This window comes from Fringilla coelebs, assembly GCF_963513975.1.
Source record: "Fringilla coelebs genome assembly, chromosome: 9".
Classification (NCBI taxonomy): Eukaryota; Metazoa; Chordata; class Aves; order Passeriformes; family Fringillidae; genus Fringilla; species Fringilla coelebs.
In genome coordinates, this window is record NC_140067.1 from 7,635,851 (window position 1) to 7,662,533 (window position 26,683).

At 49.6% G+C, this 26,683-nt stretch overlaps 1 protein-coding gene across 1 annotated transcript; it reads right to left on the reverse strand.

Annotated features, from left to right (window-relative positions):
- Window positions 1–1,595: 1,595 nt before the first annotated feature.
- SLC5A9 (solute carrier family 5 member 9) lies at window positions 1,596–22,097 on the reverse strand (the record flags this gene model as incomplete). Its single annotated transcript, XM_084211261.1, has 14 exons — window positions 1,596–1,804; window positions 3,685–3,829; window positions 8,574–8,789; window positions 9,315–9,483; window positions 10,532–10,682; window positions 10,855–10,962; window positions 11,819–11,954; window positions 12,773–12,978; window positions 13,719–13,799; window positions 14,373–14,478; window positions 16,995–17,159; window positions 19,392–19,496; window positions 21,226–21,297; window positions 21,969–22,097. The coding sequence occupies 14 exons, from the start codon at window positions 22,095–22,097 to the stop codon at window positions 1,596–1,598; spliced, it is 1,998 nt and encodes a 665-aa protein (XP_084067387.1).
- Window positions 22,098–26,683: the final 4,586 nt, after the last annotated feature.

Below are 26,683 nucleotides of genomic sequence, written 5' to 3' on the forward strand. Positions count from 1 at the left end.
GTCATTTAAAAAATAATAGGCTTAGCAAAAGTACTCTCTACAAAACTGAATGTTTCTTAGAGGAAAAAAATGATCTCAAATGTTGAAAAAGTTGCCCCAGTTTTCCTCATCCTGCTTTCCCATGCTTTAAGGGGATGTGTGGTCCAAAAAAGCCAATAAAGCCATTGAGCTGAGAGCTGCTGAGGATCTCTGTGACCCAGGCTGAGGAGGTGAGAGCCCTGGTATCACTAAATGGACTAAAAAGGTACCTGTTATTATTAGACATTTGACAGCTATTAATCACTGCTGGTAACTTGATTTTCTCTAGATGTTTTGAGGCCACCCTCTAATCTGGGCACTGCCTGCTTGAAACTGAGTATTGGAAAGGCAAGACCAGCTCTGTGTCATGTCCCTCTTCCCATGGGCAGCTCATGGTGCTGAGAGCTCCCTTCTTCAAAGGAAATCTACTTTTTCCTCTTAGAATAAGCAAATGCTTGTACTGACCTGCATGGGGCCAGCACAGACCCCATCCAGCTCCATCCAAACTGGGGGAAATCATAGCCCAGCTTTCCTGGGCCTGCTGGAAACTGAGCCTTGTTTCCTCCCTCCTTGCTGGCTCATGACTCATTTTCTTCATCTTTATGGTGCTTCTCGGTGTGCCCTCACCTCCCCCCACCCATGGTGACTTGGAGCTGCCCTTTGCATGCAGAGCCACATCCCTGGGGGCATTTCCAGCCTTCTCCAGGCACACATCTCAGCAGTGGGTGCTGCTGTCTCTTGGTGCTTCCAAAGAGTTTGGCTGTGCCACGTTATGTGGTGGCACCAAGACGGGTCAGAAAAGCCCAAATGTGCCCAAGTGAGATCCTGATCCAGGACCCAAGGCAGGATATTTCTTTCCCCTGCCACAGCCAGGTCACTGTGGTCCCAGGGAGCCCTTTGTGTGTCAGAGCAGGACAGATCACCACAATAACCCAGAGCCAGGACTGCTTGGTTACCCAGGCACCTTTATTGCTGAAAATGCTGTGAAGGGGCAGCACCAGCCCTGAGAGCAAACAGGCTCAGGCAGGCTGGGGTGAGCCCAGCCCTCTGCAGCAGAGGGACAGGACGGGGGGCTTGGGGAGCAGGAAGAAGCCCCCTGCACCCCCTGCTGATGCCAAAGAGGGGTGGGGTGGGTGGGAGAGGTCTCACACAGGTGTGGGGAGGCTGTGGGAGTCAGGGTTGTCACTGCTGAGTTAATCCAGTGGTCCCCAAATGATCCCATCTGAATTTTGACCATGTAAAAAAACACTGCTAGTGTTTAAGTCTCCTTCCCCTAAGCACAGCAGTGCAAAGCCAGCCCTTTGCTGGGCTGGGCTTTCCAAAGCCTTTGCCCCTTGCTGGGCTCAGCTTTGCACCCTTAAACTTGACCCCAAACCTCCTGACTTGTCCCACGTGCTGTCCCACACATCCCCTGTGTCCCAGATGTGACCAGTGCTGAGGTTTGGTCACCCCTCCTGGAGAAACTGAGCCCCACAGTCGTTCCCAGCAGGGCAGGGCTGTGCTGCTCCGTCACCCGATGCTCCCAGCTTGGACAGCAAGGTGAGAGCAACCCAAGCCACGCCAGTCCTGACCCCAGCTCAGCCAAAATAGGCCCAGAGGAAGATGTTGGTGGCCATCAGGAGAATGGCACTGATGTCACACACAATCTTCCACTGGGGCTTCTCCTCGATGCTGGTGAGTCTGTGCTCCAGGGCTGCTCTCTCCTCCGGGGACAGGGTGGGCGTGGGGTTGGTGGGCAGGCCACAGAACCACATGAACACCATCTTCCACCAGGGACGTTTGGCTGCTGCAAGGAAGAGACCAAAACCTGCCTGTTGGAGTCTACTGGGGCTCTTCACTCCCTTCTCCCAGTTCTTTGGAGGTCAGACTGGAGTGGGGCTTGAGGGGCACCTTGCGTAGGAGATACAAGATGATGGAAAGAAGGGAAAAGGAAAAGGGAAAAGGGGAAAAGGAAAATGAAAAAGGAAAAGGGGAAAAGGAAAAAAAGGAAAAAGGGGAAAGGAGGAGAAGGAGAAGAAACAAATGGGGAAAAGGAAAAAAGGAGAAGGAGAAGGAGGAGAAGGAGAAGGAGAAGGAGAAGGAGAAGGAGAAGGAGAAGGAGAAGGAGAAGGAGAAGGAGAAGGAGAAGGAGAAGGAGAAGGAGAAGGAGAAGGAGAAGGAGAAGGAGAAGGAGAAGGAGAAGGAGAAGGAGAAGGAGAAGGAGAAGGAGAAGGAGAAGGAGAAGGAGAAGGAGAAGGAGAAGGAGAAGGAGGAGGAGAAGGAGAAGGAGAAGGAGGAGGAGAAAGAAAGGGAAAAGGAAAAGGAAAAGGAAAAGGAAAAGGAAAAGGAAAAGGAAAAGGAAAAGGAAAAGGAAAAGGAAAAGGAAAAGGAAAAGGAAAAGGAAAAGGAAAAGGAAAAGGAAAAGGAAAAGGAAAAGGAAAAGGAAAAAACTTCTCCCTAAACCATGTACAGCACAGCCTGATTGCAGTGGGTTGATTGCACCACTCACTCATTAGTTAATTAACAAACCTCTTCCCCCTCCTCCCCAACACAGATTCCATCCGCTTTTAAAAATTCCTGACAGCATGATGGTCCATTTAGAGAGATCCCAGCTTGTTTATTACACGTGGCATGCCAGGTGAAGTGTGTGTTTTAATTGTCAGTCCTGTGCTGGGTGTATTTCACTTGCTGTTCTTTCCAAATTTTGAAGTACAGGATGCTATGGGGCCTTGAAAAAGGTGTTACCGAGAAAAAAACCCTCATTAAACTGTCAACTGCTGTGTTTCACATTTCCTTCCTCATCTCTGCTAATAACCAAAATACCAAGGTATTTGTTTATAAAAATCTGAGCTAGTAAAGTGAATTAGGAATTGATAAGAAATAAGAAGTAATGCTGAACAACTGCATTCAACTTAAACCCAAATTTACTCTATTGGGGAAGAAAAAAATCAAGGGATTTGTTTAGGTGTCACTTCTGTTTAGCTTGGCTGTGATTGGTTCCAGTGTCCTTTGGACTGACCAGCAGAGATGGAAGAAGTGAAGGAATCTTGTGTGCATCTTTATTCTGAGGCTCCTGCTCTGTAACCTTCGAAGGTTAAGCTCAAAACCATAAAGCTGCATTTTTTAATAGATTTGCAGAATAAAGCTCTGTCCACTTTGAAACTAACTAGCCTATGCAGCATCTCCTGCTGCTGTTCTGTCCCCTGACAACTCTTTCAGCTCACTTTGCTCTGCTTTCCTTCCTATTAAATACCTCTGGTGGCACTCAGAGCTATTTAAGGTCTGAGTTCTAACCATGGCTTACATCCTAAGGGAAGATGCAAAGATCCTGTTGGCATCATGGAAATGAGAAAAGTGAGGCCTGTGGGTTCATTCTAGGGCATCCACAAAGTGCCCATGTCTGCTCCCAGGGTCTCTTGGTCCCCTCAGACTCTGCTGCTATTTTGGTGCTCTTTTTTTCCAGGGATCTCAGCTCTTCTGAGCCCTTCAGAGGGGTGTGACATCGAGGTGTGTCGGGAGGACCAGGAACCACAACACTTGGTTTGTCACATCCTTAAAACTGCAAATGCAAGCCCCAGCTCCAGAGAATGGACCAGGTGGTCCCTCATGAACTTTGGGGATGTTTATGGGATGCTGGCTGGGCACTCCCAGGCACATGAGAGTGTTTGTGCACAGACAGAGCCCTACCTGCCTCCTCCTTGTCCTCTGAAGCTGCAGCTTCCCCCAGGTCCTTCTCATTCTGTTCTGGGTCAGTCTGTGCTGCTGCTTCACTGTTTTCCAGGTTTATGGCAGGTGCTTTTTTGTGCCTGGTCCACCACATGAGGCCATCCAGCTGCAAAGGGGAACAGAGGGAAAGTGGTCACTGCCTGTCTGTCCCAGTGTGGCCCCCCAGACCTCTCCCTCCTTGGGGGGCACGGGTCCAAGGTGATGCTGAGACCTCTTTGGGGTGATCTCCCACTTTCCCTCCCTTCCTTCCTGCACAGGTGCCCACAACCTGGGTAAGAAGGTTGGCACCATCCAGCTGGACTTGAAAAGCTGAGGTTAAGCCCTGCCTGGTGCTGCTGGGGCTGACCTTGGCATGGCCAGGATCTTCCTGAGCCCTGCCCTGGGCAGGCCAGGCAGCAGGGACAGGCTCATCCATCCTCCCAAAGGCAGCTCACAGCTCCAGCAGCTGCCCTGCCCCTCCAGCCTGGCACAGGGGGGACAGGGCAGGGCAGGCAAAGTCACACCCAGGCCCCAGGATGGAAATGAACTTCCCCCATGGGTCACTTACAGAGTAACGTGAGCTCAGTTTCTGAATTTTGCACACACAAATCCAGGCAGGAGCTTCCAGCTGACACAGAATGTTGCATAATTTCCAGAAGATTTATAGCTTTATTTAAATCATTTTCAACCAAGATGAGCATTGGGCAGGGCTAATCTTTCTTGTCATGAAGTGCTAAATTGCTTTGATTTGATGATCCTCATCTTTCTCAGGGATGCTTTTTTTTTTTTAATCATTTAGGAAATGTCACTGGAACATAGTAAAGTTTTAGGGTTCTAAAGGATTTCTGAAACTTTTTTCCTTTTCTCTCCTCATGTGTCATTGAACCACTGTCTCTGCACATTGCAGCAAAATCTCCAAGGGTTGGGATGTCCCTGTGGCTTGGACTCCACCAGAGAGATGCAATTCCCAATGGGAAGCAGCAGAGACCCAGGGAACCTCATGGCATCCCCCCACCCAGGAGCTGGTGCCTCTGCCCTGGCCAGTAAAGCAACCCACCAGCCCAGAGAGCTCCTGGTGACACCACACCACCTGCAGCTGTGAGCTGGGCTGGGTTTGGGCTGGCTGCCCCCCTTGGGATGCCCCCCTCTGCTCTCTGCCACTGCTGTGGGGCAGAGCAGCAGCTCTGTGGGGCCAGGAGGCCTCCGTGGGGCTGGCCCTGCCTGGCACAGCCTCCCAGAGGGATGGGGAGGGCAGGCAGGTGCTGGCAGTGCCTGCAGAAAGCAGGAAAATGCTTCACTACAAATTTCCTGCAGGGAGCTGTGTCAGCTTTACTGACTGGCACCTTGGAGCTGCTGCCTGGGGCTCTCAGTGCCACCCAGGGATGCTGTGGGAGCTCAGCTGCAGCACCCCAGGGCTCTCAGGGCTCTGGGGCTCTCAGTGCCACCCAGGGATGCTGTGGCAGCTCAGCTGCAGCACCCCAGGGCTCTGGGGCTCTCAGTGCCACCCAGGGATGCTGTGGGATCTCCAGCTGCAGCACCTCAGGGCTCTCAGGGTGGGCTCAGACCAGCCCAGGTGGGCTTGGTGCTCCTCCCCAGCTGTGCACCCCAGCTGAAGCCATGCCTCAGGACATGGGGAGAGCGTGCCAAACCCAGAGTGGAATTGCCAATCCCTCAGCCTGTCTGGGTGAGCCCTGACCCCCGGGCAGCTGGTGCAGCACTCAGTGCCCTGTGGGCTGCTCCCCTCCCTTTTCTCCCTCCCAGTCTCCTTGGGCAAGGGAGTTTGCAAGAACTCAGCAAAGTTTTCCTTTTGTTGTTTGTAAACTAGAATAAATCCTTCTGTTCCAAAATGCCATCTGGCACCTGACAGTTGTGTTTCAGCTTCACAGTCTCAAATTTAATTGTAAGCTCTTTTGCAGGGTTTTCAAGGACGGCGTGACACAATATGGACTACCTACAATGAAGACATATGAACTCTGGAGCATACCAAACAAATTCCTTGCATACTTGTTTTCCAGCACAGCATCAATCACCACAGGGATGGGAGAGTGTCCAAAACAGCAGGAGAAAATGCTACAGCTTGCAGTTCTCAGATTGTAATTCATTTAAAGCCAGGAACATTAGCTGTACCACTCTAACATCAGATACAAATCTCTTTTCTCCTTTTGCCCATTTGCTATCTCAAAAGCATCGAGATTCAATATTTAAAGTTGTCCAGTGTAGATCCTCAGCTGGTGCAAAGTGACATAACTGTGCTCAACAGCTGTTCCTGGTCTTTGAAGGCAATGGAGCTGCGGTGATTTACATCTGCTGAGGTATGATCTATCACTGTATTTCCTCAGCTTTGGCTTTGCTGCCTTGTTTTTCTACTCTTTTTGCTTGACAAAACAAATGACACAATTCCTAGCTCTTGTACCACGTCTTTCATCATTCCATCCCCAGGCACTGCAGTTAAGGATGAGCAGAACCAGCCCCATGTGAGCCTTAGGGGAGGAACACCCAAGGCTCAGGAAGGGAATTGACTGACCAGTAGCTCCAGGAAGCTCCAGGACACCCAGCACAGCATCCCCCTCCCAGCCACTGCCACAGGGACACTCAGGCTCTTCACCTCAGGTTTGCCCTCTTCCATGCCAAGGCAACAATGGCCAAACACAAAGGCCAGGTGCCACTTTCCACCCAGACAGTCAGAGCCTGGCACATCTACCCTGATCTCCACCTCCTGCCCTTCCTTCCCCAAACACTTCTGTGCCTGAGCCAGCACAGCCCCAGACTCGCTGGAGATGAGGGGCAAGCCATGAGAAACCACGTCAGCAGAAGAGATGGTCCAAACCCACACCTCTGCTCATGTCAAGGGCAAAACCTGGGGTGAATCTGACCCAGGAAAATGAAAAATTTTGGTCTCAGTGCTGCCCACTCAGACTCCTGCCAGCCAGGCAGAAACCCAGCAGTGCTGTCTCCCACTTCAGTGAAACCCCACACCTTCCTCTGGCTGTTCTCTGAGGAACAAGGGCAGACCTCTCCTGTTGAGGTCAGGGATAAATAGCAGAAACTGAATGGAATCAGACAAGAAGAAGTGGGGACAGACTCTCCCATTCCTACTGAGCTGTAGAAAGAGGAAATGAGCTGCTCCTTAGTGGCACGGATTTCCTGGCAGTCCATCCCATTTTCCTTGTGGTGGGAAGGTACTGAGGGGCAGGGGGCACATGGGATGGGCATCACAAATATCAGAGGATTGGTCTCTGTGTCCAGTGTCATTAATTCTCATTCATTTTCTAAAACAGAATCTCTCACACAGGGGTCAAGCACTGAGCTCAGCACTGTGTGGGGTCCATGGCACACCAAAAGGCTATCCTCAGCACCTCTGTTGAGAACATTTACCCCAAAAAGCCCAGCTGATGTTAGTTCCTGGCCAGTGCAGCAAGCTCTCCTCCCTCCCTGGCCACCTCTCATCCTTTGTTCCTCTGGGATAACTGCACACAGCTGCTTCAGACAGAATCCTGCCCTGCCTGACCATACCCCTGCCTCTTTGAAGAATGTGTTAAATAAGGTCACTTACATTCAGCACCTATAAACTCACACATTTCAGCAGAAATATCACTGAAAATCTCCCCTGGGGAATCTAAGATCGGAACCTCTCTTTCTCAAATCCTTTTATAGTGGGGTCCATGCTGAAATGCCCCTCCTAGAAGATGCCTGAAATGTTTTCATACCTCTGAGGCCAGACTAAAAAGCCTGGAGGTGCTGGGGCCAGTTTCTCCATCTCCTGAGCTGCTGGTTTGATGCTCACTGTTCACCAGCGCTGTGTTAATGCATCTTATCTTGCTATTGCTGTGGGCAGGGAGCACTGCACATGTTTAGCTATCACAGGTCAGATGATAAGTGGGAACTCATTAAACCACAGTAATTAATTGCTGGCAACCATCTGGCCACCCCTGAGCAGTCATGAACAACGTAAGCAGCAGAACTAATGGTGCCTCCTTGCCAGTATTTCTCTCTCCCATGTGGATCCTCTGATAGCTAATAAAAGCTGAGAGTTTATCTCCAAGCAGACACAAAGCCAGCCTCTCTCCCCCCTCCTCTCCCCTGCCTGAGCACCTGCTTTCATGTAATCTTCAGGAGCAGGGTCTCTTTGACACCTATAACATTCCATCAAACATCCACGGAGCTGGTTAATGCTTTACAAGTTATGAGGAAGCAACAGATTGATGCCATCGCAGCATTTTCTCTCTCATGCAGTTAGACAGGAAAAAATAGCTCTTTTTAATCTACCCAGTAACCTTTGCCGAGAGGTAGTTTTGTTATATTGGCAGCTGCTTTAAAACTTGGGGCTGGGAAGAGTAGCTTTAAGGTTTTATAATATAAAACCTCCCAACCCTGCACCATTTTAATGTGCTAAGTAAAAGAAAGTTGCGCTTCCCTCAAAGTTATTAAATTTAATTGAGATCACATTGGGACAAAATGTTATTTTCCTAAATGCCCATGTTGCAAAAGATATTAATCTTGTTTGCCTGCAAGATTGATGCTGGCTCTGCTGAAGCAGGCTAGATGCTACAATTAGATATATTTAATTCCTCCTCAGCAGTGCTCCGTAATGTGATTTCATCTTCTTCCCCTTCTTCTTTTCTTTCTACAGCAGTTATGATGGGCTGTGGTGTCTGCCCAGCTCTGGGCACAGCATGGGAACTCACACTCAATTTGAAGCACTCAGTGCTCAGCAGCATTAACACTCTGTGATCTGGGGAGCAGGGAGAGCCGAGGAGCGAGGGCTGCTTGGCAGCATGTGCATTGCACACCCTGCAGGAGCAGGGAAGGGCAGATCTCAGGGAATTTCATATCCAAACTCTGGGAAAAGTGTGTTGCTGCGAGTCCCTTACCTTTTCTTCAGGGATGGGGGGAGTGCAGAGGCTGACGAGGACGATGACAATGGCAGTGAGGACAAAGAGGATGAGGGCAAAGTAGAGGTAGTGCACGTCCTTGAGCACAGCTGGCCTCCTGTCCTCCTCCCCGCAGGACGGGGCGCTGTAGCTGAACTCCATGATCATCCGAATCACACCAACCACAAAGCCAGCCATGAGGCCCCAGAAAGCGCCCTGAGAAAAGGCAAGCACAGAGAAAAGGTCACTGCAAATTACCTCTGGCTGTAGTTTTCCCTCTCCTCTCCCTCTTTCCCAAGACTTTTTATGCCTGATGGAAATCCACACTGAGGTGCATCAAAGGAGAATTTTTTCAGGTAAAAAATCCTAATTTTCTCTCGTTGTCCTTGAACGTGGAGCACACAGAGCACAAACAATGCAAGAATCTCCTCCTAACAACACTCCTCCAATGAGCCTTTGACACTCCATCCCTAAATGGCAGAGCCACTTCCCTTTCATGCTCTCAAATGGGACTGCCAAAAAGCACCACTTGCAGTGACTTCTCAGAAGCAGACCCACACCCACCAGAGCCTGGGCTGAGATCCCCTAATGCGTGCCAGGAAAGGCTGTCCCATGGTCACTCTTGAGCTGGACTGACTCTGAGCTCAGACAGTCTCCAAGGCTCAGTACTGGGGGAAGAGATATCCATTTGTTTTATCAAGTTAAACACCTGTATCAGCTGGTTGCTGACCCCTCACTTACAGGCTCATTAACCCTCTTGCAGAAGATTGCCAGGATGAAGAGGGCTGCGATTGGGGGGCTCAGGTAGCTGCCTATGGACTGAATGTAGTCAAAGAGCTTTCCACTGTTGGCTGACTGAACCATTGGGATCCAGAGAATGCTGATGACCACAAGGATGAGGGTGAAGATTCTGGAAGAGAAGGATAAAATTTTACTAACTCTGTAGGTGGGTTTGCAGCAAAACACGCTCTCAGTTGCTCTTGAAATTTTCTAAGGAAAAAAAAATCCACATATCACTCTTGAGAACTTTTCCTTGTGTACACAGGAAAAGAGAAAACTGTGAGCCTGGTGTGTCCTGAAGTGTGGCATGGTCTTCAACGACCTTGCTCTTGGATATGACAGAAAGAGGGAGCTGATAGCACGTGGAAGCAATCTTTGTGCCACCTCTCCTGGCAGGAAATGTGCTCAGTCTCTGGCCTTTGCCAAATTCCAACTCATTTACTACTTATTAAAATTGTCTTTGGGGTTCCAGGTGAATATTGAAACCTTTCTCTGCCCTTGCACTGTGTGCCACAGAGGTTTGCCCATAGTGCTGAGCAAGAGGGACTCGTCCTCTACCCACTCTGCCATGTTGAAGTGTGAGTTTGCCTGCAGCCTTCAGCTGTGCCTCAGCAAAGTTTGGACCTTAATGCTCATGACTGGAGAGCAAAACCTCCACACTAATACAGCCTAAATTCCCCTGTCTGGAGGAGAGCTTTATATCCCCCTGATATAACACAGCACCAGAGCTCATCTGCAAAGGACACTACAACTTATCACAGAGACAGAAAGCTGGGGGGCTCAGCTCTGCACTTTCCCTGGAAGAAAAAAGAAAAAAAAAAAGTAATTGCAACATATCACTCCTGTCTGATGCAAAAATAACTTTTTTTTATAGACCTCTGGTGAAAATGACTCAAGAACAATTTTGGCTTTTCTAAAAGTTACGTTTAAAGCAGTTTTTAGAATAAGTTTAGAGAGAAGAGAGGCAATAATCTGCTTAGCTCAGTGGAACACTCAGAGTTTCCCCTTCACCAGCCCTATCCGAGATGAAGCTGGAAAACACAACGCTCTTTCCCAAGCTGCCCTCCTGCTCTATATTGCGGGCACCAGGTTTTTCTCAGTGAGCCCAGCCTGGAGGATGCAGAAGCTGCTCTCAGAGCAGATGATGAGAGGAAGGAGACACAAATAGATGCAAGGACCTGCCCACAATCATCAGCTCCTGCTCGGAGGCCTGCCTGCGGAGCCGCTGCCAGATGTCCAGCACGAAGAGGGTGCTGCTGCTGTTGAACACAGAGGTGAGGGAGCTCATCAGGGCTGCCATCATCACTGCAATCATCAAACCCCTCAGCCCTGCAGGAGACACACACAGAAGGGCCATCAGGGCTGGGCCCTGGGTCTCCAAGCACTGCTGTTTCCATCCTGCTGTCAGGTCACATTTCCACATCCTTAGGATGGATAAGGATAGCCAGATCCCCCCGTGCAGAGCCTGGCCCAAGCCCAGCCCCACAAGGGTGTTCCTCACCATCAGGCATCAGTTCAATGACCAGTTTGGGGTAGGCAATGTTGGAACAACCCACAGCAGCTCCACAGATCCTTTTGCAGACCTCTGGGTCCACGCAGGCCACTTCATCTGGGGAACACGGGGAAACAACAAGGAGTCAGTGCAAACCCCACTGCAGATCAAGAGAACAAATCCTGATGCCCTGTGCAGTTTCACATAAATTCAGAGGTGGAATACAGCTACAATGAGTGGAGCTGGAAAAGGCTTTATATCACATAACAGAGGTGAAACTTTTAGATGACATTTTGAAATTCTGTTCACGATAGAGCTGAATCTCTCCTGGGCGTTGCATAACTGTAATCCCTGATGATTTGTCACTTGTGGGAACTGGACTGTTTCCATGAACCTGTCAGCTGCTTCCCAGGGATGCTGGAGGCTCACTTACTCCTGCTTAGGAAATCTGGGAAATGGGCTCTTTCCTCTGGGAGTGGTCCTTCTAACCAAGTTGTTCTTCCTGGAAAGGGGGAGGCTCTGGGGAAACCAGCAATGAGAGCTCCTTGGGACTTAAGGGAGGCTCATTTAGCCTGATCCACCAGGACATAAATGAAGCTGTGTGGGAGGTTGCTAAAACTCTCCAAGATACCAAATGGATGTAATCCATAGGATCTGAAGGACAACCTCAGTGATCCATGAATTTAGTTTCACTGGCTCCCTCCAGATAGACAGATGAATGCAATGTCCACAGCATGGAGTTGTATGCCCCCAATGGCAAAGTATGCCCCTTATGGCTGCTCCTGGGGATTTCTGCCACTGTGGGAGAACTGGAGGTGGAGGAGGGCTTGGGAACACCCTGGTGCAACAGGAATCTCTAGGAACATGCCTGCAGAGCAGCAGTTTCTAGGATGTAGAAGTGTTGGCAGAGCTGTGCGGGATTAGTGGTCACAGCAGGATGGCAGCCCGTGTCAAGGAAGATGGGAAGGCTTACCTGGGAAAAGAGCTCTGCTGATCATTCCTGGCATGACAAGGAAAAACACAGGGAAGAGCTTCAGATATCCTGCCAGCACTGATCCACCTTTGGCATGGGAGAGGTTCTTGGCAGAGAGAGACCTCTGGACCATCACCTGCAACCAGAGCAGAAAGGGAGCAGAGAGTGAAAGAGGAGCACAGCAGAGAGAGCAGGATCCATCCTCTCTGTCTCTCCTTCTCAGGGATGACTTTCATCCCACAGGATCCCAGGGTGTTTTGCATGCCAAGGACAACTTTCCCACCTCACTGACTGCACCCTGCTGCCACCACTCAGAGCTCAGTCCACAGGCTACAGGAGAGGACAGCGTGGAAATTTCCTTTACAGGAATAATTTCACCCTTGACTGAAGTGAAGCCACCTTGAGGGCTGGAGACAGCAGCTGTATGGCAGCAAGAGACACAGAACGAAGCAGACTGTGGGTGTTTTGGTAAAAGCTCAGTGGTGGGGTTTCATAATTATCCCATCTGAAAGGACAGAGCACCACGTCTCGAGAAACACACTCAGCTTTCCTTGTTTGTAGCTTGAAAAGGAATAAGGGACATGAGACATCTGGGAATATGAATGAAGGAATATTGTCTGGAGGTCTGCTCAAGGTCACAGCACAGCCAGCTCCAGATTCACATTTTTATATCCCTGTCATGATAACTGCACGAAGACTCCCAGTACTCACCAGCCCACGGTGGGATAAAGATGGATGAAAACAACCTGTTCTCACTGCTCTAGGAAGTGCATAAAATTAGCAGCTTGCTGAGAAGGTGGAAGGAGTGAGACATTCTGGTCTAGACCAGTAAAAAAAGTAGCAACTCCTGCACACTGAGGCACAGTGATTTTTCAGCTTACAGATCGACAGACTGAGAGGTGGACTAAAAATAACACTGTGGTGGTTTGTCTGCCGAGGTAAAGTTTTATTTACCTGGTCAGTGCACCAGCACCAAAGAGCCACCACAGTGAGACCAAACACAAGGCCAGGCCAGGGAAGGTCTCCTGTGATGGGATCCCTGAACAAATGGAAGGCGTCTGCACGAGGGAGGTGACAGTCTGTGTTTGGGACCGTGATCTTTGGTATTGCTGTGCTGTATTTCTCCTTAAGTCCTTCGTACCAGCCAACTTTTTCAAATCCTGTAAAGAAAATGCCAGTGATTTAAAGGCTGTTGCATCATGCAAAGTTATTATCTAATCTGAGTCTCGTGATTTCTTTTCTTTTATCTTCCTTTTATCTCCTTTACTTTTCATTCCACCCTTGCTTTTTGGAGTCAAAGTTTCTACAGAAGTCAGCTGGATTTTGCCCAGAGTCCTTGTGGTTTAAACAATACATTTTGGAAGAAGATCAATGCAGGAAAACCTCCATGATCCTCATCCCTGCAATGTCATCAGCATCTAGTTTTTACTTATACACCCTCCAAAAGATAGAGCAGAAAGAATAACATTAAAAAAAAAAAATAGATTAGATATTTCTTTTGCCAAAGAGGCTTAAAACAAAGGCTGATTACGGTCATTTCCTTGTTGCTCTTTATTTTTTTATAACTCCCAGTTGCACCCACATGAACTCCAAAAGTCAACAGTGGAAGTCAGCAGGGTTACTCTGGGTTGACATGGGCTTCATGAGAGCTGAATTTGGCTCTGAGAATGAGATGCCCCAAAGTTCTTTGGCAACTCCAGTGAGGTGAAGATATCCAGAGCCTCACCTCCATACAGTTAGTGCAAAGGATGAAGACAGCATGATGGCTTGGAGAATGAGACTTGTGCTGCTTCTGTGAGTGGTTCAGACTCATTTCTGCACCACACATGATAGGTCAAGGCACCTTGCTAAGATCTAGTGGCCTTGGGACCACTGCAGTGCCACTGCAGGTTCCCCTTACCTATGAACATGAGGACCAGAGCTCCCAGCACCATGATCAGGGTCTGCAGCACGTCTGTGTAAATCACAGCAGTCAAACCCCCTGCCAGGAGAACCAGAGACAGCAGTCAGTGTGTCCCCATGCACAGGGAAAAAGGTACCTCACCTGGGAAAAAAGTTTTCTTTAGCCCCAGCCCTGGGATTTCAGGACAGACCCACTGGGAGAAGCTGGCACTGAGCTGGTCCTCTGGAGCCCACAGCTGTCACAAGCTCTCCCACGAAGAACAGTGTGGAAGGTTTTCCATGTTCATGGGACAACTTGGAGGCAGCTCAGCATCTTAACAGCTAAAGTTGCTAATTTTGCAGAAAGGGAACAAAATAGCAAATATGGGCAGCGGTAACTTCCTGCACAGAGGGAGCCCAGAGCCTTGTGCAGTGTTAGAAAATCCTCTAGAAACAGTGATGCTTCCCTTTACCACCTTCCCGTGGGCCAAGAGGGGAGAGGGGAAGAGTCAAAGGTCTCCAACAGCTGGGAGTGACAAGGCAGGTACTACCAGCAACTGAGGCAATCTCTCCCTCAGCCCAGACCCTGGATACTCTTTCCCCTCTGTAGGAAATGGGAAACTTCCATCCTAGTTTCCAGTTTATAATGTGTCCTTTAAAACCAGCTATTTACCCGCTATGGTGTAGACAGCAGTCACTGCTAGCAGGACCACAGTGGACAAGTAGAGGTTCCAGCCCAAAGCAGTTTGGATGAACAATGCTCCAGCAAAAATGTCTGTCTGGAATAAAAAAACCAAGGGCAGTCTGGCATTAGCAGTGCTTCGTGCAAGTGAAATCTAATAAAGCAGCCTGCAGCCCTCTGCGGCTGAAAGCACTGACAGGGGAGGACACCAGCAAGGTGAACTGGAAGGGGAGGAGAAGAGCTGTTGGGACTCTTGGCTCTGAACCTTTGTTTGCTGTAAGGAAAAACTTTCCTCCAGGTCAGAGCTTTCAGGATCTGGGAGAGCAGCAGGGTGAAAATGAAGGTGCTACGCCGAGGGACTAAAAAGTCATCAAAATAAAGAGCATCCTGAGGCACAGAATCCTGGCTGGCACAGAGAAGGACTGGTGTAAGCTGTCACTTCTTCTGGTGACTGTGAACACATCTCTGGTCAGCAGAGCCCATGTATCCACAGGCAGACACAGGAGAGAAGGAGGGGGAGAGAGCAGAGAGCTAATTCTTCCCAGGGCTGCCTCTGGGTGGCCTCATGGTCTAGAGACACTCCCTCTTGAAAGACTCCTAAAGAGTCACTGATGTCTTGTACCATGACTGGTTTATCTGAGAAGGCCAGCAGGTGGTTTTTCTGTTCATGCAGCTCAGCACATGAGAGTAACTCCAGAAAAACAGGTTATACCTGCTGAGGACCTCACTAGAAATACAGAAAGTCCCATCGCCTGTATTTTGTTTGGAACTTCTGGCAGAATGACACCAGAAACCGGATGAAACCTGGAATTACACAGATAGCATCATTCCAAATTGCAGAGGGTGATATGGGAGATGTTTATGTTGGGAAAGTAAGGTAGGAGGACACCTGTGAGTCTGGTATGGGGTGAGATACAGGTGAAGAACTTGGCCAAGGGAGACGGAAGGGATGGGGCAAGAATTCCATTTGCTGTATCTGAAATGAGCACCTCAAAAGGAGCCAGTGCAACCCCTGACCTCTGTGGGCCTGAGGCACAGCCAGCAATCCACAGAAATCCCTGTCCCTTCTGGGGTTTGGCTTCCCAGCAGGGAGCACAACCAGCTCAGCAGCCGTGCAGGATCAGTCCTCTGACAACGCTGCTTATTGAGATCTCTGTTTTCTTTGCCAGCCAAGAAGACTCTGCAGTGCCCTGGCTGCTGACCTACGCTTGGGCAGAAAGCACAGGGAGGAAAATCCTTCTTGTAACCAAGTGCCTGCTGTCCAGCCAGCCGCTAAATGAGCTCTCCACAAACAATAGCTCTGCTTAATAGAAAGCACCTGTCAGGGCCATAAACTCCCCCAGCCACATCCGTCAGCCACGCGTGAATTGGCTGCGCAGAGGAGAAACCACTGAGGTGAAACAGCAGCGATGGGGGCCAGGGTCCTGCTCTGAAAAGCACTGGCAAATGCTGCTCTGCTGAAGGTCACTCTGAAAGACAGCTCTGTTTCATGCCTTGTCTGCGTGGCTGTGCTCCTGCAGGAGAGAGCTGCCCTTTATCCCTCACAGGTAAAGAGGCTTTAAGTGCCTTTTTGCAAGACCTCGCTCACTCTGTCACCCAGGGCTGTGCTCTGGTCCCACAGAGCAAAGCTGGAGGCAGTGGTGACAGCGGTGGGTGACGTGACCAAGAGCTGCCCATTGGAGAGGGAAATCTATCCCACACTCCCAGCCTGGAGCTCCTCTCGATGCCCCTCCCAGGAGCTGAGACATAATAAGCCTGGGAGAAGGACCTTGGAGCCACATGAGTGTTTTATCTCCAGTCAGTGTCTCCCAAGGCAATTTGACATCTGAATATTTCAGAAGGGTCTGGTGAAAGTGGCTTGTACTGACCTTGGGATAATCAGCTGGAGACAAAGGACTGACATCTTCAGTCCCTGTAATGGACTCTCAAATACTCTCCTCTCCCTCCAAGGGCACAGTTCTTATCTGAGCATAATTTCTGTTTCTTTGCAAATGGCATTTAAAAGGGGGAAATACTAGTATACCCAGTACACTGGGTTTTGGTTACCAGCAGGGTACAATGCTACAAGCAATTCACAAAAGATGCTGCATTTTGTCTTAAGCCAGAACCTACCTCCCTTTCCCTGCACCCTTTTGTGCCACACAAGTGAGAAAGAGATAGGAACAACCATAAAATACCTAATGCTGCAAACTCAACTACAAGAATAACAGCAGGTTTATGATAATTTAAGAGAATTTCATCTCTACAAGATGCTGCCAGACAGATTTTCACATGGGGTAAAGCAGCCCTTCCTCTATCTCTGATGCCTAAGGTTTGATGTGATAGAAGAGGAAAAGCAGGCAGGCAGCCCACAGTACTTACACTGTTTAGTAATTAGTTGCACATCCCTGTAAAGTTCTCACTGTGCATTGCTGTTTAATGAGGGCTCTGTCTCTCTCTTAGGAAAGGTCTCCATGATCAATACAGAGCCAAGAGCAGCGCACTAACACACTGCAGCTGCTCCTGGGAGCAGGGCTGGTCCTTTCAAGGAGCTCTCTCTGAGCAGCCCTGCCTTGTACCAGGATGCCCTCTCCCTGCCCTAGACACCAGGGTGGTGTTCAGCTGGATACATACGGATATCCTGGTGAATATGTAGAGAATCAGGGACAGCACAGACGTGTAGATTTGCAGCCTCTGCCCTCCAAACCTCTTCTTCAGGTACTCAGGCAGGGTGACAACTCCTGCTGCGATGTAAACTGGCACGAAGATCCAGCCCAGAGCCAGCAGTGGCCAGATGGCCTGTAAAAGAGACAGAGAATAAAGGGACAGGACTCAACACATGGGAAAAGCTCTTCCCCCTGTTCTGGCAGTAGCCACCCTAAGAAAGCAGGAAGGTACAGTGCCATGTGATGTATCTGAGTGTCACCATCATATTTTCTGAAAAATCCCTTTGCCAGGATTTCTTCTCCTGGGAAGCTGAGAAGCCTCAGAGAAAAATGAAAACAATAATTATCTGATTGCTCCTCCTGTGTTTTGCTGCTCTGGAATGTGGTTTGGACATTGTTTACCAACTGGTCATTGTTTCATTGGTTTCATGTGAATTGTTTTAACTTAATGACCAATCACTGTCAAGCTGTGTCAGACTCTGAGGAGAGAGTCACGAGGTTTTCATTGTTATCTTCTAGCCTCCTGTATGTATCCTTTCTCTATTCTATAGTATAGTTTAGTATAGCATTCTTTAATGTAACATAATATCTAAAATAATAAATTAGCCTTTTAAGAACATGGAGTCAGATTCATCTTTCCTCCCCATGACGGGGGACCCCAAAAATACCACATTTGAGAAGCAGACTGAGTTTTTCTCCCTGCTCAGATGATGAGCCAGCAGCTGGAGGAATTATTACAATTCAGCCAAAAGCTTTTGAAGATCCCCTCTTAAGGCCTGTATTTCTCTCTGGCATGGGTATCACCTCCTCTTCCATCCCCTGCTCTTTTGAGCAAGGTGGAGTATTCTGTTGCTCTGGTTCTCTGAAAGATGGTGGTGTATTTGGTGGCCTTTAAAACCACGGGTGCTGTGGCAGTGAAGAGTTAAGTGATTCAGAGCAGGATGGGAGCATCTGTTTGTTGCTCGATTAGCAAGTGATGAGGCTGAGGCAGCAGACTGTCCCTGAGGAGCATAAAAATAAGCAACAGCAAGACTCTGCTGGGATGTTCTCCTTGCAGGCTGGTGCAGATGTGCTTCTGTCACTGGTAGATAAAGAGGCACTTCAGTTGCTTTGCCACAGGTGAAGAGTCTTTTGGAAAGTGTAAAGGCATTCCTCATGTATTTCTTCTCCAACTCCTAGCAAAAGCCCAAACAGGAGGACTTAAAGGTAAATGAAAGCCATTGGATCATCGAACCTCACCTCCTGGTGGTCTCCAGCCATTTTCTTTCATCCTTACATTTATTTCGATCAGTTATTTAAGTTTTCAGAAAAAAGCCTGATCCCTGTGAGCAGAGATTGTGACTGATTGAGAGCAGCCATGGCTCCTGCAGTGGCAGAGGCTGGCTGTGGTGAAAGATGCTCATATGATCCCTCCAGCTGAATGATGTCCCATGGCACAGGGAGAGAGTAATGGCATATGTAAGTTCTCTCTCCAATCTGAAATAAATTAATCTCAACTCATGAAGTTAGATTTGCCCTGAAACACAATCTTGTCTTCATGAGCCTCTGAAGTGACTCGAATAGATTTCCTTCGAGAACAATAATATTATGTCCTACATGCACCAGGCTGAACGCAGTCTCTGTTTTCTTCACAAAGGATGTAAAGGCGACTTTAATGGCCTACAAAAAAACAGGAGAGAGCTTTTGGTGGGCCCTGCCGGTGCGTGGCACTACTAACACTCTCTGCTGAGGTAGGCAAGAGATTCAGAGTTAGGTGAGTGATGCTTCTTGTGAGGCTGGCACTAATCTCACTCCTCATCAGCTGAGAAATTTCATTAGCACCACACCCCTAGGGCCTGGTTCTCATGCTCTTGTGTGCTGTCAGTAGCAATTTTCCAGGCCACTTCAACAGGGCAGAATGAGTCCTGCCTTCACACCCAGATGTTCACCCCAGAGGTGCCACCTTTTGGCAGCTGCCAGCTGAAGAGAGTGTTGCTGATTTTCATGGATTTACAGTGAATATGGGAGCACATGCTGCTTCTTTTTGCCTTTTTTTTTCAGCTCCCCGCACCCAGCATCCTGTGATTATCCAAGCACCTTTCCAGCATCCATTATCTTTTATTTTAATCTCCACAAGTGCAGACTAAAGCTTAAAAACAAGGCCATGCACCACTGGGAAGGCCAAAGAGCTGATAATCCCAGTGAATTCCACTTAAACTCAAATAAAGATCTCACGTTTCCGAGGCTGTCGGAACGTCTGCCGGCTTCTCTCCCGAGAGTTGAGCGCTTGTTGCTGCTGACACCGTTAAACACCTGATTTTGGAGGGAAACCCCCAGTCCCTTTGCAAACAGTGACATCTTAGTTGGCAGCAGAGCTGGCACTCACGTTCCACTCGAAGCCCCCGACGGCGATGCCCCCGGCGGCGGCCGTGCCCGCCAGCCCGATGAACGAGCCGCTGCCCACGTCGGTCGACATCAGGGAGGCTCCAATCTGGAACACAGGGATGGAGCTGGGACACTCACCTTGAGAGACTTCTTTATTTTCCCCCCACTTCCCCCCAAAAGTCTCTTCCCCCAGGATCTCATCTCCTTGTGGTTAGGCAGCTGGGTGTTGACGCAGAGTTGGGTTTTCCTTCAGCTCTCCTCTCCTCACCCACACTTTTATATTGTAAAGCACATTCCTGCTCCCTTCCACTGCCCCCACTCCAGTGCAAAGCTTAATCTCAGGATCAGGGCTCACTTTGCCAGTGGTTCTGGGAAGCACACCTGTTACAGGGGCACAGCAGAGGGAGGGGAGCCTGGTGACACCACGGATTCCTCAGCGTCCATGAAACGCCGTGGATTTCTCCATTCCCTCGTTAGGCAGCCAGCAAGGTGCCATCTCTGACCCTGCTGACCCTTGCTCTGCCTCCACATGTCTTGCAATTTAATATCAGGTCTTAGCTGAGGCTGTGTAATGCACAGCTGAAACCTGTCACTCTGATAAAAACAATAATAAAATGCAGATAAGCCAGTCATGTACTCAAGGTGAAGGCCACGAGGAGCTGAGCCTGCAGGAGAGCTGCAGAGGTGGAATCAGCTCTGACAAACAAATCTGAGAATGAACAGCATTAAAGGTTGCTCTGAACCTGAAAGTGTTCAGAAGAGACAAGAGCTGACCTGTACCAAACAGCCACCTGTGGCTGGAGCCAAAAGCAGTGAGGATGTTTTGGGATTTGTTTGGGGGATTTTTTTAATAGGAAAAAAACCCCAGAAATCTTGTTTAAAAGAACAAGATTGAGGACAAAAAATATTCAATTTTAGTATCTTTTAATTTCCCCCCTCCTAATTAGAGAAAACCCTGAAGCTAAACTTTTGCATTAAATGTTACTTGGCTGAGACAGAAGTTTAAAGAACATTTAAGAAATGACAGATTTTAGAGAGGTGTATGTGTCTCTGGTGGAAGAGGCTGAAAATCTAGCCTAGTGAATTTATGGGCAATGCACAGCCAAAGGAAAAAAAGAAAAAAACCTGTTTTGGTTGAGAAGTGCATTCCATTACCCGCGACTCACTGGAGAGATATATGGTTCTAGAGTCTGGCATTGGCTGAGAAGAATCTTTATTCCTGTGGCATTTTTATTTCTTTCCAACTCTAAATTATCTTTATATATACCTTTCACTCCCAAGAAAAGGCGCCTTCAATAGATTATTTTTTCCTTCATAGTGAAGATTTGTACTTCAGTGGTTTGAAGTTTATATCCTGTATATCGTTAGTCAATAAACTCAACTCTGCTCTAAATAGCAAGGGCTCAAAGTCCTGGGATTAGGGATTATTTTTGATTCAGTGCTTAAATGCTCTTTACAGGCTAACACATTCCTAGATTACCTAATGCTCTCTTGACTTGGGAACATCAGTGGAGAGTTCAAGCCAAGAAGTTTCCAACCCAGGTAGGCAGCCAGCATTCCCCAACTTTCATCAGTGGGAACATTTTTATTGCTGACTTTAGCAGAGAAACTGAGAGTTGGAAAACCCTGAATGTTCTGAGCTACCTTTTTTGCCTGGCAGCTCCCTGCTGCAGCCCACTGGCAAAGGTGAGTGGGATGATTCCTTATGGATCCTTCATCTGCCCCCTTCATCTCAAGACTACAGTCAGAATATGTAAAGGCTGGGTCTTCTCACCAGCTCTCACACCTGGAACTGCTTTCAAACCACAGGAAACAGAGGGAAGCATTTCACTCACAGGCCACCAAGACATGGATCGTCCAGCCAGAAAATATCCTCCGACAGTGCCCCGGCTCGCTCGCACCGACGACTGGAAGCACAGGAGAAAGAACAGGAACAAGAGTTTTCCTCCATTCACCCTCCTCCAGTCAGACCAAGCCTGGAGCATCCTTAGTGCCTGGCCTCAGCACAGATCCAAAATGATTTTATGGATCTGTTGGGTATGCCAGGCTCCACACACTGCTGCTGCCCCTTTTTGTGCAGGCTCCTGACTGTCCTGCTTTGGAAAGGAGCTGCTTGTACCTGTTTAATGACTCCTCCCTGAATGCACCAACTGGGAGAGAAAAAGCAGTTCAGCCAAGCAGGATGCAGTAGGTGTCTGTGACAGAGGCCTTCGCCAAACAACTCGAACAAATCATTAGCAACAATCCTTCCAAAGTTTTTAAGGTCCCATTTTAGTCTTCTCCAGCACAACCTTGGCTTTTCTTTTGCCTCCTGCCTGTCCACATCCAGATGTGAGACTGCTCTGCAGCACAGGAGCTGAGCATCATTCCCAGAACAACCTCCAGGGAGTGATCCCACAGCTGTCCCCGTGTGGGGTGGAAGTGAAAGCTCACAGAAGGATTCCTGTCACCCCCAAATTTGCTCCACAGGCCCTGGGATGATTTGTGCAGAGGATGCCATTTGCAGGCAAACCCCTTTGTACCCAGGAGGAGCGCAGGGAGCATCAAAGACCCAGCCCCAGCCCCGTCAGGGACTCACCCATATCCCAACAGCGAGGATAAAGACGAAGTACAGAACCACCACGACGATGTCTGCCACTGCAAAGGCTGCTCTGCTGTCCCCTGGCAGCCCAGGCAGCTCCGTGGGGGCTGTGGTCTGCTGGCTCATGGCTCTGAGCAAACTGGGGATTTGCTCCCTCACGCTGGACTTAAATGCACGTTGGCCTTCATCGTTTCCCTTGTAATAATTAACAGGGGCGAGAAGGTGTGAGTGGGGAGCAGAGGCCAGGCAGGACTGTGACTAACGTTTTTCAGCAGGAGCTTGGTCTCCGTGGATCATCAGAGAGGGCCCCACACAGCTCTGTGGTGTGAGGATTCCTCCCATTCCCCCTCGTGCCCATTTACCAGCGGTCCCTTCTCCTGCCCGTTTGCCTGCTGGTGACATCCACTGTGATGTAGGGGATGGTTCTGCTTTGAGGGCTGCCTTGAGAAGGCTTGTGCCCCACAGCCAGCTCTGGAAGGGCTCTGCCAGCCCCAGGAGGACCCTTGTGTCCCAGGACATGGGCAGGAAGGAGGAGAGGGCTGGACCCTATCAAACTGTGAACGCAGGGACATTTCTCACCCTCGTTTGCAGACAAGGTGGGCACCCTCCAGCATGAGCTCCCTGGGTCACCAAACCTCTCCTCCTTTGTTGGGACAGCTTTGGGAGGATCATAAAAGGTTTGAAAGGTTCCTACTGGGGCTAGCAGAGCCCTTCCAGAGTCTCCTCCAGGCAGACCCCAGACCTCAAAGCAGAACCATCTCCTACAACTCCCAACCTCACCCTCTGCGGTCCCTCACCCCGTGACATATCACACGGGACATTTTAAACTTAGGTGAGCTGTGCTTGATCTTGGTTTCAAGGGAGGCAACAAAACCTCTCTCTCACTTTGTTTTATTCCACTCTCTCCCAGATTTTTCTTGCAAATGCTGGCTGCCTACTTGCTCATTAATTGCACTGCTAACATGAGACCCACATCCACCCCTGCTCCCCAGTCTGAGGCTCCCTGGGAGCAGTGCCTCCCTGTAGGCTCATTATCCACAAGAGGCTTTTCAAAACTGAAATGTTTCAACAGGCTGAAGTACAGTTACCAGAAATTAAATATCTGGAAGCCCAAATCCCCTGGTATAAACAGGCAGCTCTCTCTGCACAGAGCTGATTTACACTCACCCACACACTTCTCCCTCTTAACACCACAGCACCTGAAAGCAAAAGACACTTGCCTAATCCTAACATGCACTAAGTACCTACCCAAGAAGCAAAGGGTCTCCAGTCTTCCCAAACCAGGAATGCTCCTCCACGTGGGAAGCCCAAACCCCAAGTACCTGCCTGACCTAGCCCTTCACCCCACCTTCCCACACTGCTGCATTTGCCAGCAAATACATCCAAAAAGCCATTCCCAGCAGCCATGAGCTACCACAAGTCCCTTGGACACATTGGAACAACACAGTCTCACGGCAGCAGGATGTTGTCAGGTGTTATTGCACAGCCTGGACCATCCCAAACTGCAGTGGCCAGCCCAATTGCTGGGCAGGATTGCAGCAGCTGCACCTCAAGCATGGACAACACCTTGAGTGCATTTGTGGCAGTCCTTCCCTCGCTACTCCATCCTGCTCAGGCAGGAGCTGCTCTGCTCCCCGCTCCCAGGACAAGCTGCAGAGGAGTTCTCCTCCTCCCCAGGGATGTGACCAGGGTCCCTGCCCACAGCCAAGGAAGTGACACATGTGCTGTTAGGTGGCTCCCCTGCCTGCTGCAGCAGCAGCCCCGGGCACAGTGCAGGGTGCCCGCAGCAGGGCAGTGCTTATCTCCTGCCCCATGCACATTGCAGGGTCCCAGCAGCAGGGCAGTGCTTATCTCCTGCCCCATGCACTGCTGGGTCAGCACTGGGGGCCCTGCACGCCCAGGAGGTGGCACTGGTGGCCATGCACACCCACGCTCCTTGCCCTGGGTACAGATGTGGGAGTTCACATGCTCAGGAGACAATAAAAATTCATCGCGCTGAAAAACAAACAAGCAGCCTTGGGGTGAAAAATGTGTCAGCAGCATAAGCTCAGCACGTGGGGTTTGGCAGATCTCTGCTGATTCAGAGGGTGGCAAACTCTTTCTCCCACTTTTCTTGGGACCTTGAGTGTTCAGGTTACCTGCTGCAGCAAACCCACCCTCCCCAGCTGGCAGAGGGCTCAGAGCCTCCTGGCCACGCAGGCTGTGCTGAATTTTGCTTTCCCAAAGTGAAGGAACGAGTTGGTTTGTGTTACCTGTGCTGGTGGGAGTGGTGGTGGCAGCAGAGGAAGGGCTGGGCATGACAGAGAGGGCTGAGCTGGTGAGCACAGGGGACAAAGCCATCCCCAGTGTGTCACCCACAGCAGGATCAGTGCAGGCAGAGGTGCTGGCTGCACTCATGGGGGCAACTGGCACAGAGAGCTGAGGAATACAGATCCTCATCCTTTCCCCATTCCTCCCCTCCTGGCACATCACTCCTGTACCTTCCAAAAACCATTCCTCCTCCCTCTAGGACTCCCCTCCTGGTGCATGCCTGGCTTTACACAGTCTTTTTGTTGTCTTGGTGAAGGCTGAGAGCAGGGCTATCAAACAGGGGGCAGAAGCCACCCCTGGAGCTCACACCACTTTGTCCCTCTCTTTGCCAGAGACAGCCCCACTGTCACCAAGCCCTGCATCCCTGGCTGCTCCCAGCCCTGCTGTGGTGCCCAGCAGAGCGTGGGGCAGGCTGCAGAGTTGCAGCAGCCCTGTGAAAGCCGCAGTATCAGCAGCACCTGGGAGCTGCAGCCAGGCAGCCAGACCCTGCAGCACAGGTAATACACTCTCCTCTCCTTGCAGCAGGGCTGACAGGACCTTTAGTGTCCCCTTGTGGGGTGTTCACCCTCACTCCTGTCACAGAGGCTGAGAACGAGCTCTTCAGGGACTGGAAATTGTAAGTGGCGTTTCAAAGAGTGCAGCTGGCAAAAAAATAAAAAGGTGCTGAAGAGCAAGTGTTTCTGGGGCAAAGGATGGTCGGTGGAGTGACAGGCAATTATTTTCACAAATGTTAATGAATAAATGGACTTTCTCTTCATTACCAAGCTACTTCACAGTCATCAGCAAATAGCTCCAATGACAATTAGTGAATTTCTAAATGGATTGAGAAATTGGTTTATACACAGATACCGATGCAATGAGGTGAGGTGATAGCCCAGCCTCACTCCTTACCTTTCCTCCTGGGGGATTTCCCTGTGTGCTGAATGGGTGAGGCATTCAGCTCACCATTATTTTCTTCTCAGCTCTTTCTCAGGGGAACGACTCTTGAATGAAATCCAGCAGTTTAATTTCGGTGTGATATGAATGGGCTTTGAATGTATTTAATGTTTAAAGGCAGCTATTCGGCTCGGAGCCGGCTCCAGAGGAGCAGCGGGAAGCAGAGCAGACCCCCGGGAAGCGCAGTGGTGCTACCACGGCTCTTTTCTTCCCTCTGCAGGCCACACTCTGATTTTCACTCCTGGGCTGTCCCATAAACCCGGAGGCAGACCATCCCTTCAAGGCTCCTTGGATACACTGTATTGTTTGTTTTACCGGGGTGAGTCGGAGACCCCTGTGCTAAGGCAGGGATAAAATGCCATGCAGAGGAGCCAGGGAAGGTGCTGGATTCAGTGGGAACCTCAGCACCTTGCCAGGCTGCTCTGAGCCACATCAGGGGGAAGCTCACAGCTGTGTGTGCTGGAAACTGCTCCTCTCCCTTCCTGGGGACGGGCAGAGCTCCCTGTGCAGGCTGTGTGCTCACACACTCACTTCCAGCCTGCAGGTGGGCTCACATGGGATGTGCTTCCCACGTCTGGGCTCCCTTGGCAGGGAGCTGGCAGCATGGATCCCTGCCAGCAAGGGGCACTGACCATCTCTTACCCCCTCCTTGCTCTCTCCCAGGGCCCATAACCCTGGCATCTGCCTGTGGGCCAAGGACAGCCTTGACTCACAGCAGAGTTTCAAGTTGCCACACAGCTTTTGCTGCACCTAAGTGGGACCCGAGTTGAGTTTAGTGAGAGGAGACACCTCGGGCTAAGCGTGGTGCTACCGACCAGCCAGTCCAGAATGAGGTGGACTACTAAGAGTGGAGTCTCACCCTGCTGTCTTTATCCAGACAACTCATTTGCTGCCCCAAAAAAGGGTTTGCACCTCCCTATTCAGCTGAACAGCCTCCTTTGATTGCCCCTTCCATCCCCACACATCCCACTGGGAAACTTCTACGATTGCTGGGAAATTAAGGTGAGAAGACAGAAGGAGTTTCAGGTCGCTCTTCCAGCCATAGCTGCCTAGAAGAATCATTCTAGAACCAAGCAGACTTGAGCTGGAAAAAATATGTCACATTTACTGAGTGACTTTTTTGACTAACAGCCAGACTTTGAAAAATATTAGCAAGGGTAAAACATTAAGTGACAGAACAAGGACACTTTAGATGAAGGATGTTGTTCTCCCTTTAATTTACTCCCCTTTACAGCCTTGCAAAGATCTCAGCAGAGTCAGTGTCCTTATTGATGGATACACTATCCTTGTTAAGATGGGACGATATACTTATTTACAGCTTTCATCATTGTCATGGAGGCACAAAGCAAACAGATATAACTAATGAAGATTTAGCTGCTACATAATGCCTTTGCCAACTCCATGCAGAAGTCTGGGTAAAAACCCTGGAAATAAATCTTTTTATGAGAGCATTTCAAAATAAATTT